The sequence below is a fragment of the Bos indicus genome, chromosome 16 (genome assembly GCF_029378745.1).
Source record: "Bos indicus isolate NIAB-ARS_2022 breed Sahiwal x Tharparkar chromosome 16, NIAB-ARS_B.indTharparkar_mat_pri_1.0, whole genome shotgun sequence".
NCBI lineage: Eukaryota > Metazoa > Chordata > Mammalia > Artiodactyla > Bovidae > Bos > Bos indicus.
Window position 1 is genome coordinate 35,867,858 of NC_091775.1, and position 12,376 is coordinate 35,880,233.

At 37.3% G+C, this 12,376-nt stretch overlaps 1 protein-coding gene across 1 annotated transcript in view; it reads right to left on the minus strand.

Moving 5' to 3' along the window:
• Nucleotides 1-12,376, minus strand: part of EXO1 (exonuclease 1) — a 48,921-nt gene that overhangs the window by 19,905 nt on the left and 16,640 nt on the right. The window contains exons 10-11 of the mRNA XM_070768108.1: nucleotides 8,397-8,622; nucleotides 5,614-5,860 (exon numbers count right to left, since the gene is read on the minus strand). Of these exons, the coding sequence (XP_070624209.1) occupies nucleotides 5,614-5,860; nucleotides 8,397-8,622 (473 nt within the window). The remainder of the gene's footprint in view (nucleotides 1-5,613; nucleotides 5,861-8,396; nucleotides 8,623-12,376) is intronic.

The window sequence follows — 12,376 nt, forward strand, 5'->3', positions numbered from 1 at the left end:
TGACTGGGCACCTGTGCCAGCTGTCTGATTCACATAACTGCCGCTAGTCTTGGAACAGTCTTATACATATTATCTTCTATATATTATCTAACCCATATTTTATAGTTAAAAAAATAGGCTTAGAGAAGTTAAATGGCACGTGAAAGTCTAAGTAAAGAATAGAGTGACAATCCAATCCGGGCCGACCTGACTGTGTGCTCCTTTCAACGCACCACTACACGGTATGGCTAATCAACTATGACTGGGAGTCTTTCCTAGCACTGTTACTAACTGCACAACCCTGGGAAAGTTTCTTAACCTCTTAGAGCCGCAATGTCTGAGCCCAAAATAGAGAAAATAACTCTGAGCTGAATATCTCATAATACTGTTGTGAAGAATAACATATAAAAAAATCTTGAAAATCAGCTGAGAAAACTAATTTAATAATATCTAGTTATTATTAGATATTGTTATATAATCTAGATCAGAAAATTATACATCAGAAGTTTCACTCACAATTATTATTTCACAGGAAGTTGATGCAGAAAAAAAATATTTTTCTAAGCTTTTCTTAATACATCCTCTGAACTATTAGTGAAACATCTCACTAAACTAGGTAAAACAGCTATTTACAGCTTCGAATGAAGATTTCGTTAAGCTTCCACAATGACTCAACAGCCAAGACCTGAAGAGATACATAGACATTCTTCTCATTTGTTTTGCTTGTTTGTGCTCAGTCATGTCCAACTCTTTGTGACTCCTGTAGCCCGCCAGGCTCCTCTGTCCATAGAATCTTCCAGGTAGGAATACTGGAGTGGATTGCCATTTCATTCTCATTAGCTGTCTCCAAAGAGGCAGAAAAAGGAAATTCTATTTTTACCCAAAAGGAAAGATAAAACACAAATTTCAAAAATTTCTCCAAATGACAGAATTCAACTTTCTAGAATGTATAAAGCAACATATATCATCTAGAAACCCATTTTCCATTTGTGCAGCCATGTTTTCATTATTGCATTGTTAACAAACACCTTTAATGAGGGTGTTAATTCCTTCTTTAACAAAGGAAGAATCAAAATGATCATTTCACTGCACTGTGAATGTTTCCTTGAGAAGATCTGATGGGAGAAGGGTTTGACACATTCCCTAAAAGGAGCTTAGGGATTACCAGTGGTTCATTCCTTCATGACCGTTTCCCATCATCATGGTTAGACAAAATTGGCTGCAACCTAACTTATTAAACTTGAAAAAAAAAAAAATCACATTCTAAGTCTTTTGGAGAAATACAGAAGCTGATAAATTTTCCTTTTCTTAGAACTCCGGGAGTTGGTGATGGACAGGGAGGCCTGGCGTGCTGCGAGTCATGGGGTCGAAAAGAGTAGGACACGACTGAGTGACTGATCTGATCTGATCTGAAAGTTACTAATTCCTGTTTCTAGTTGTGGTACTACTATCCGAATTCAATGAAACAGAGCTATTCATTGTATGTCTACCATCTACTGGGCACTATTTTACATACTTTACTTAGGTTAATAATTTAACTCCATCAGCAATCCTAAGATTGCTATACTTGAAGAAACTGAAGCACCTAGAAATTAACTTGCCCAAGTCAAACATCTCATGAGTAAACAGGACAGGATTCAAAATCCAGGTGGTCTAACCCCAGGGTCCAAATTCCTAACCCCTAAGTTATATTGACTCTTCAAATTCTTATCTTCACTAGCAGGGACTATGACAACAGCCATTGGCCCTCTAGAATCCACTCTTTACAGTGTGTTCAGAGTGGTCCATCTTGGGGTCTCCAACCTCCGTGGCCTGTTTGGACTAGTGAAGTCACTCAGTTGTGTCCGACTCTTTGTGACCCCATGGACTGTAGCCTACCAGGCTCTTCTGTCCATGGGATTTTCCAGGCAAGAGTACTGGAGTGGGGTGCCATTTCCTTCTCCAGGGGATCTTCCCAACACAGGGATCGAACCCGGGTCTCCCACATTGTAAGCAGACGCTTTTACCGTCTGAGCCACCAGGGAAGGCCTGTTTGGAACCAGGCCACAAAGTAAGAGGTAAACGAAGGGTGGATGAGCAAGTGAAGCTTCACTTGTATTTATAGTCACTCTGCATTGCTCACATTACCGCCTGAGCTCTGCCTCCTGTCAGATCACTGGTGGCATTAGATATTCATAGAAGAGAGAATTCTACCGTGAACTGTACATGTGAGCGATCTAGGCTGCGTGCTCCTTATAAGAATCTAATGCCTAATGACCTAAGGTGGAACTGAGGTGGTGATGCTAGCTTTGGGCAGCGGCTGCAAATAGAGATTATCACAGGCAGAGATATACAGAGATCAAACAAATCACACGCTTGCAGACTTATATCAAAACCCTATCAGTGATGGCAAGTGACAATTATGCTGCATCTGGTGGCAAGCTTTATAGTGGTGAGTGAGTTGATATACTTCAGTTGTACACGTACATCTGGTAGCAGGCTTTAAGTCAGAATGCAATGCTTATTTTTAGTTCACGTGTGGCCTGCCCATTATTTTATTTACCACCTCTAATTCCTTGCCTCTTTTCCACCCTGCACACTTGTCTCAGTCAGTTTTGGTAAGCCCACAGGCTAACCCTAGTGAAAATGAGTAAAAAACAAACATTACTGGAGAACTTCTTTGAAAAGGGGGAAAAACCCAATGATGAAACAGCAGAACACTCTAAGACTGCCGACAAAAAGAAACCTGCATTTAAAAGAAAATACCAAGAGTCCTACTTAAATTATGGGTTCATTGAAACATGCAATTCACATTCTCCAGGCCTGCTTTGTATAATATGTGGTGATTAGCTATCTAGAGAAGCCATGAAACCTTCAAAACTACTTTGCCACATGGAGACCAAGCACCCAGGATTAAAAGACAAGCCTCTGGAGATTCAAAAGAAAAAAAATGTGAACATGAAGAAGAGAAGCAATTCTTGAAGGCCACCACTTCATTAAATGTGTCTACACTGAGAGCATCATTCTTAGTGGCTGACTGCAAGGCTAAAGTTAAGAAGCCCTTTACTCTTGGTGAGGAGTTGATCCCGCTAAGGACATTTGTCATGAACTTTGGTGGCACAGGTTCCCCTTTAGGCTAGCACCATAACTAGACAAACTGATGAAACAGCAGAGGATATTGAGGCATAATTGTTAGAGAGGATTAATGAGTCACCATGGTACACAATCCAGGTTGACAAGTCTACCGATGTTGACAAGACAACAATGCCTGTTTTTGTGTGATCTGTTTTTTAGGAGGATGTGCATGAGGATATGTTATGTGCACTTCTGTTGGCAATCAACACCACAGCTGCAAAACTAAAGTCTCTGACTGATTACATATCAGGAAAACTGGTCATTTTGTGTTGAGATATGCACAGATGGAGCGGCTGCCATGACTGGACAGCTTTCTGGTTCCACTACATGGGTCAAAGAGCTCATTTCTGAATATGAGTCTGTGTACTGTGTCATCCATAGAGAAATGCTGGCTAGCTGAAAAATATCACCTGAACTTAACGTTTTGCAGGATGTGATTAAAATAATGTGATTAAAGTACACACCTTTAATTCAAGTCTATTTGCACAACTCTGTGAAGAGATGGACACACGTCTTCTCTTATATACAGAAGTGAGGTGGTTTTCTAAAGGTAGATCACTGGCTAGAGTTTCTGAGTTATGAGAGTCACTCCAGAGATTTCTTTTAGAAAAACAGTCACCACTGGTAGCACATTTCAGAGAAACAGAAGGGGTTGCAAAACTTGCTTGTGTGACATATTCAACCTGCTCAGCAAACTCAGTCTGTCACTTCAGGGGAGAACAACTGTGTTCAAGTCAGCAGATACAGTGGCTGCACTCAAAGCCAGACTGGAATTATGGGGGCGACAAGTGAACACTGGGATTTTTTGACATTTATAGATTTTGAAAGAGATTGAGCCAGGGCCTTCTTTTTCCCAGCTGGATGCATGATCACCTGCCTCAGTTTTCACAAGAGTTTGAGCATTACTCCCCTACCACAAAAGACCCCCAGACTGGGAAGGAGTGTATCCGTGACCCAGTTGTGAACAAGCCAGGTGAACAGATGTTGTCCATGCTAGAAGAGGATCACCTGCTTGAGATTGTAAATGATGGTGGCCATAAAAGTATGTTTGAGACAACCTCAAACCTCCATACATTTTGGATTAAAGTCAAGGAGGAATAGCCTGAGATTGCCACAAAAACATTAAAAAGTTGGCTTCCATTTCCAACATCCTAACTCTGTGAAGCAGGGTTTTCTGCAGTGACAGCAACCAAAACGAGGTTATGGAGTAGACTGGACATAAGCAACATGCTTCAGGTGTCACTGTCTCCCACCACCCCAGGTGGGACCATCTAGTTGCAGGAAAACAAGCTCAAGGCTCCCATTGAATGCACTCTCCCAGAATGTACCCCTTCTGCATTATGGTGAATTGTATAATTATTTCATTATGTATCACAATGTAATAATACTAGAAATAAGGTGCACAATAAATGCAATGTGCTTCAATCATCCTGAAACCATCCCCTCACCCGGTTCCTGGAAAAACTGTCTTCCAAGAAACTGATCCCTGGTGCCAAAAAGGTTGAGGACCATTGGTCTACCTAAACCAGGAATCAAATCACAACCCTCTCCTGATTAAAACCTTCTAAATGTTTCCTATCACCCTTAAAGACTCGAAGTTCCTTAGGTTGGGTCACAAGCCTTTCATGAACTGGCTTCCTTATTTCTCCTCCTTCATCAAGTACCTTCCTGCTCCTTTTTCATTCTTTTTCCAATTTACATTGTGGCAGAAGTAATAATAGCGGTGATCAAACAGCAAAGAGTTGCCCCCACGCTCCATACCTCTGTCCAAGCTACATGAGTCTGCTGGTAAAATACCCGGCTCCATTCTTTATCTGCTTCACTCACGAATCATTTAAACCTAGGTAAGAACACTTTACATGCGCCCCTTCCCTCTCACCCTTTCCAACCACTGTCTCAGCATTAGATGCCTGCAAAACACCTCATGCATGATTTTGTCACTGTACTTACCACAGGGTATGGAATGATTTTGTTACTGACCTATTTTTCCAACTAGGAAAACTATTCATTTCTCAAGAGCAAAAACTATGTCTCTCATTTCTGTAACCCAGCACCTAGTATTATATCAGATTAATATGAGATAATTAATTATATAATTAAATTAATTATATAATTAAATATAATTAATTATATTAATTAATGTCAATTAATATGAGAATTCCATAGTCATCTGTATTTAAATAGATTTATAAAAGTACTTTGTGAAATTATATTTAACTCTTAAACAAACTAAAAAAAATAGAAAAAAAGAAGGTGGATCCTCCCTGCCCCCTGGCAAAGTAACAGAGGATATTCTGATGCAAAATGCAGTAAGGTCTACAATTCTTATTTTAGTTCTGTATCAAGAGATAACAAAAGTAATAGAAGTCCAAGTGGAACTAAGGCAATACATGATAAACTGGATTAAGCCAAATCCTACACCTGTTTCATTAGATTCAATGCTATTCATAACAATGAAAATAAACACCAACAGAGTATATAATCTAATAGACACACAACATTCTATAGATGTAACAATACCTGCTTCTGGTGCCTGGAACCACAACTGCACCACTTTCTTCATTTTTTCTCTGCAAAAATGCTGCAAATCTGTTTCTTGTCGTAGGTGGTGTGCTTAAGCTTTTTTTAACAGTAGTTCCATCTAACAGGTCAGGCATAAACAGTTCAGAAGAGTTCAGTGACTTATTACCTTCACAACTATTTTTCTTGATCTTCTTTGTAAAGGAAGTAGAATATTGATCCAACATATCATCTTCTGACAGCTCTTCTAAATAAAAATAAGATTATTTGTAAGTTTTTCTTTCATGACTAGTTAGAGATTTGGTCTCAGTTTCACAGCCTATGTTCTATTGCCCTAAAGATGAAGTCTTTTTTTTTTTTTGATTATGCATCAGAAAAGGAAATAAAACAATGATTAAAAAAAAATTCCCTTGGCTGTGTTTTACTGTTTCAAAATTAACTATGATTTAATGTCAATTATTTGTATGAATTTCAGGATACAATCAATTCTGCAAGGCTCTACACTCATTATACTATTTGAATATAAAAAAAAAAGGGCCTAATTTTGAATGCAAAAAAAAAAAAAAAAAAAATTAAGTGAAGTGAAAGCCACTCAGTCATGTCTGACTTTTTGTGACTCCATGGACTAGTCCATGGAATTCTCCAGGCCAGAATACTGGAGTGGGTAGCTGTTCCCTTCTCCAGAGGATCTTCCCAACCCAGGGATCAAACTCAGGTCTCCTACATTGCAGGTGGATTCTTTACCACCTGAGCCATCAGGGAAGCCCAAGAATACTGGAGTGGGTAGCCTATCCCTTCTCCAGCGGATCTTCCAGACCCAGGAATCTAACCAGGATCTCCTGCATTGCAGGCGGATTCCTTACCAGCTGAGCCACCACGGGAAGAAAAAAATTAAACCTATGATTAATCTATGTTTGGTTTAAAAGAATGTTTCATTAAAACCAGGTGCTATACCTAATATATGTATATATACACCATCACTGAGATGGTTTTTGAGGTATATTTGATTGTCTTGTAGTGGAAAGTAATTTGTACTCTAGCTCTGATCCTCATTACACAGCTATAGAGTTCTAGAAGATTGTTGTGTAGCAATCTAATGGTATAAGAATAAATCATAAGACTAAATAACATAAAAGTGGTAAAGCTGAAATAGGCAAGCACATAGACAAAGCATTAATGTGCTTAAAATTAATCCAACTACTTCTCAGTCTAAATAGCTTCCACTCACATGGGAGTAAGTGCTCATGATTAAGACATGGGTAGAGCAGTGGAAGGTGCCTAAATACTAGAGACAAGGTGACACCTCAAATTCAAAAATGTACAGGTTAAAAAAAATACCTACAGGTCAGCAAACTTGTATAAACCAAAATCTGTTTATTACGCAGGAAACTGTAAGCTCTACAGAAGAGGAAAAAAAAATATTGTAGGATCCCCAGAAAAGCCTTCACCAAGAAGTTACACTATGCTAACCTCATTTTCTTTTTATGATAATGTTGTTAGACTATCTATTTAGAGAAATTCATAGATTTAGTATATCCTGAATTGATCAAGACACTTCAGTGTCTCATATCATCATAGTGGACAATGCTTAGCAAAAGTTATTATATACTAGTTACAAGAATTTGCAGCGAGTTGAATAGCCAGACAGACTATTGCTGACTATTGGTCTGAAAGGGGGTCTGTCTCTACTACAGGGCTCTAGATTTCCACTAGAACTAATATGTGATTTTAGTAAGGTTCAAAATACAAGATTAATATACAGAAGTCAAGTGTATTTCTATATACTAACAATGAACCAAAAATTGCAGTTAAAAATATCATTTATAATGGCATCAAAAACCTGAAATATAGGGATAAATTTGACAACATATGTGCAAAGACCTGTACGCTAAGAACTACAAAGCATTTCTGAAGGCTTAAACTAAAGAAGACTTAAATAAATGGGTCTGAAAACTGATATCATTAAGATGTCAATTCTCCACAAAATAATCCATGCATGTGTCAAGTTGCTTCAGTTATGTCTGACTCTGTGACCCTATGGACTGCAGCCTGCCATACGCCTCTGTCCAAGGGATTCTCCAGGCAAGAATACTGAAGCAGATTGCCATGGTCTCCTCCAGCGGATCTTCCCACCCCAGGGATGGAAATTGAGTCCCTTACTAAGTCTCCTGCACTGGCAGGTGGGTTCTTTACCACTAGCACCACCTGGGAAAATAATCTATAGATTCAACTAAATCCCAATCAAAACCTTAGCAGGCTCCTTTTTTTTTTCTGTAAAGAAATTGACAAGTTGATTCAATCTGTATGGAAATGCGAAGAACACAAAATAGTCAAAACAACTTTTCAAAAGAAGAACAAACTTACAGACTCACATTACCTGATTTCAAGACTGACTATAAAGGTACAGTAATCAGGACAGTTTTTCTGGCATAAAGTAGGAGGAGACCAATGGTACAGAATAGAGTCCAGAAAGAGACCTGCACATATATGGTCAACTGACAGTCCACAAATGACCCAAGACAATTCAATGGAAAAAGGATAATCATTTAAACAAATGGTGTTAGAACAACTTAATTGCCATATACAAAAAAAAGTGAACCTTGATCCTTACCTCACACCATATAAAAATTAATTCAAAATGGATCAAAGGCCTAAATGTAAGAACTAAAATTATTAAACTTCTAAAAGAAACAGGAAAAAAAATCTTAACAACCTTAGATTTAACAAAGACTTCTAAAATGTGACCAGTTCTCACTAGTATTTCACAAAAACAAAATACATACCACTTCTTGGTCTTTTTACAATGGATGACTTCCTTGGAAGATTTAACCCTTTAATACTAATCACTTGTTTAACGCCCATAGTACTTGGATTTTCCTTCACCTTTGTAGTATCTGAAACAATATCCAGTTCACGTCTAGGGCAATAATTCCTATGCCAAATGCTATTAATATTAGATGATTTTTGACATGCTTTGTCAGTCCAACTATGACTTCTTGATTGGGCAGGCTAAAGTAGTAAAAAGAAAAAGGTTACTTAAAGAAGAAAAATGGTTAAATCATTTCCTGCTGTATCAACATAAATTATAAGCAAATAATTAAACTACTCCTTTGAACTGCTTTTGATGAAATATCCATCCTCTAATAACACTTTCTACTTTGCTAGTCCTATTTGCTGTTGTTGAGTTGCTAAGTCATGTCCGACTCTTTGGCAACCCCATGGACTGCACCCTGACAGGCTCCTCTGTCCATGGGATTTCCCAGGAACAATACTGGAGTGCGTTGCTATTTCCTACTCCAGGGCATCTGCCTGACCCAGGGTATCGAACCCACGTCTCCCGCATTGCAGGTGAATTCTTTATCATTGAGCAGCCTGGGAAGCCCATTTGCTAGTCCTATACTTTTCCATTAAATGTGTCTTGTATCCCTAGGTCTGTTTTTCTCCTAATGAGGGTCAAGCAAACTTGTTAGATCATTTTAAGCAATAAAAAAATATATCTTCCTAAGATAAGCGGTGCAAGAAATAAAATTACACTTGAAGAAGTATGACCAGAAAAAAAAATACTTTTAAAATGTGAGTAATATTTTAAAATGTGAGTAATATTTCAATATGCAATATTTAGTTTAATAATCATATAGCAAATAAGCCTCTAATTACTGACATACCCTTTACAAAGGATCTGAAAATCAAAACCATAAAATTATATATTTAATCAACTATCGTATCTTCAGAACTTGGATGAGCTTAAATGGAAACAATCTTATTTACAAAACAATAGTTTCTTTAGTGGATAATATCTATGTATTAAATAGGCAAGTATTAGTGAACAATACCTATGTATTAAACAAAAAGCTACTTTGGTCTACACTGAGTCATGCATAAAACTTTCTCTGAGAAAGAGCTTATTGACAGTAAAGATTGGTAAATAATCATTTTAATGCTAATACAAATTATTCACAATAAATATATTCTAGATGACAATGATCTGCTAAAAGGGTGTCAATGATACTCTAATAGAGTAGAAGAGGCAAAGGGAAAAATTAACAATGGTATAAAAAATGCTGGTACTAAGGGTGTGAGTTCCACGTGACAAAAGTCCCACTTGAATTTGGAATCTAATCTTTCAGTTAAAGAAAGGATTAAATATAAAAATAAATAAAAACTAATGTGACATTATTCACAATATATTTTAAGAATGAACAAGAATCAACTGAGAAAAAAGGTATAATAAAAAACAGCTTAAGCAGTATAGGTCATGGCATTAGATCTCATTGATGGTTTCATTAAAAAAAGAGAGAAATAGGAGAGTAGAAAATCTGATTGGGAAGAATACATTTTAGATAAATAATAATAATTAGTTTGATGTACAATTAGTGGTTCTGAAAGAAATGTCCTCATGAAATAAAAGATCTGATAAGGATTTGGTCTCATGAAGGATGGCCATCTTAGTGATCCATAACATTCCCAATGATATCTGAACATTTGCAATACAACCAATAATTTTTGAGTTTCTGAGACAAAGGAGAAACTTGAGAATCATTCTTGATGAAATTATATTAATATCAGTAATTCAAATGTGTAAAGAAGATAGCAGAATAAAGACTTTTCAGTCCCCTTAGTCTAGAAATTTACAATTATAAGGTAAATAAGTCACACAGCTATAATGTACAGCACAGAGAATACAGTCATCCCTTAGTGGCTGCAGGGGACTGGTTATAGGATCCTTTCAGATATCAAAATCCATGATGTTCAACTCCCTTACATAAAATGGAGTAGTACTGTCAGCCCTCCACATCCATGGATTCTACATCCAAGGATTCAATCTAATTGGATCTGCGGTTGGTTGAATCTGCAGACGCCCACGGATATGGAGGGCTGTACAGTCAATAATACTGTGGAACTTCCCTCATGGTCCGGTAGTTAAGACTCTGTGCTTCCAATGCAGGAGGCATTGGTTTGATTCCAGATCAGAAAACCAAGATCCCTCATGCTGGCATGGCCAAATAATAATAATAAAATTATAATAACTCTGTATGGTGAAAGATGATAATTAGATTGATCATGATAATTTATTAATGTATATAAATATGGAATCCCTATGTGTACACTTGAAACTAATATGTCAATAATAATTCAATAAGAAAAAAATCACACCCAAACCAATAAGAAGAAACAAATACAAACTCCATCTGCAGAAAAATTAGGAGATATCTGTGATTTCCAAACCATAGTGAAGATAAGAGTATAGACAGAAAAATTTAAAGAACCTAGCCCAAAGAGGGAGGGGTAAGATAGGGGTGGAGATTAAGAGGTTCAAACTATTAGGTGTAAAAAAGCTACAAGGATATACTGTACAATACAGGGAATATAGCCAATATTTTATAACTATAAAGTATAACCCTTAAAAATTGTGAATCACTATGTTGTACACCTGAAACATATATTATAAATCAACTATATCTCAATAAAAAGATAAAAATAAAGAACCTAGCTTAAGAAAGATCAAATTCATGTGTCTGCAGAAAAGAATGACGTTAATTCCACATACAGAAACTTAGAGAAAGACTTGAACCAAGTACCATGGAGGCCGCAAGTAGGGGGAGGGCTGAGAAAAGGATTATATGGCTCCTGGGCCCTCATCTTTGATCTGTCCAATATGGTCAATTCATACCCATCTGCCTTCAGAGCAACCAGACCTTTGAAACCCACAAACAGTAACATAAAAACTTCAAAAGGTGAGAAGGGCCATTTGTCTACACAGGGATCAAACGCAAGGTTAAATACTGAATGGTGGCACTAGCCCTACCCCTTTCTAAAGAAAGAAAAGAAAGTTAGTCACTCAGTCGTGTCAAACTTTTTGTGACCCCATGGACTGTACCCACCAGGCTCCTCTGTCCATGGGATTCTCCAGGCAAGAATACTGGAGTGGGTTGCCATTGGGTTGAGATCTTCCCAACCCAGGGATCAAACCCCGGTCTCCCACATTGCAGGCACTCTTTACTGACTAAGCCACTAGGGAAATCCACCCCTTCCTGGTCCACCCCAATTTATTTTCCCTAGCTTGCTCTTAAAATGTTTACATAGCTAAGTAGAAATTGGAGGATCCCATTTTTGAAAAAAGAACTGTACAAAGAAAACATGCTGATGTTGAAGAATTCACAAAACAAAGTCAGCTTGTTGCTAACGAGTTCAACCAAGAGTAATAAAACCCAAGACTATAAGCCCCACTCATTTACACAAAGCTTGTTAAGCTTCTCAGTGCCTCTCCCAAATAGGAAGAAACTGACAAGAAGCTAGGTGTTAGAAAAGTCTCCACCATAAAAGAGAAAAGCCAAAACACATAGGAAAAAAAAAAATCCAAAGCTAACAGAAATAATGCAGAGAGAAGAAAATGTACAAGAGAAATGTACAAGAAAATGTACATGTATTTAATATTAAAATTAATATTAAATTTCTGAGAGGAGTGGGAAAGAGGAGAGTATATTCATGAAATGAAACAAGGTCTTAGAAAGGGTTCTTAGATATGAAAATGACAGCAAAAACTAAATATTCATCAGAATTTTCTGTAATGATAGAAAAGTTCTGTGCTGTCCAACATGGTAGCCACTAAGGACTTGAAAACTGACCAATGCAACTGGAGAACTAAAATTTAATTTAATGTTAATTTAAATAACCACATACTTTGCCAACAAAGGTCCGTCTAGTCAAGGCTATGGTTTTTCCGGTAGTCATGTATAAGAATTGATGCTTTTGAACTGTGGTA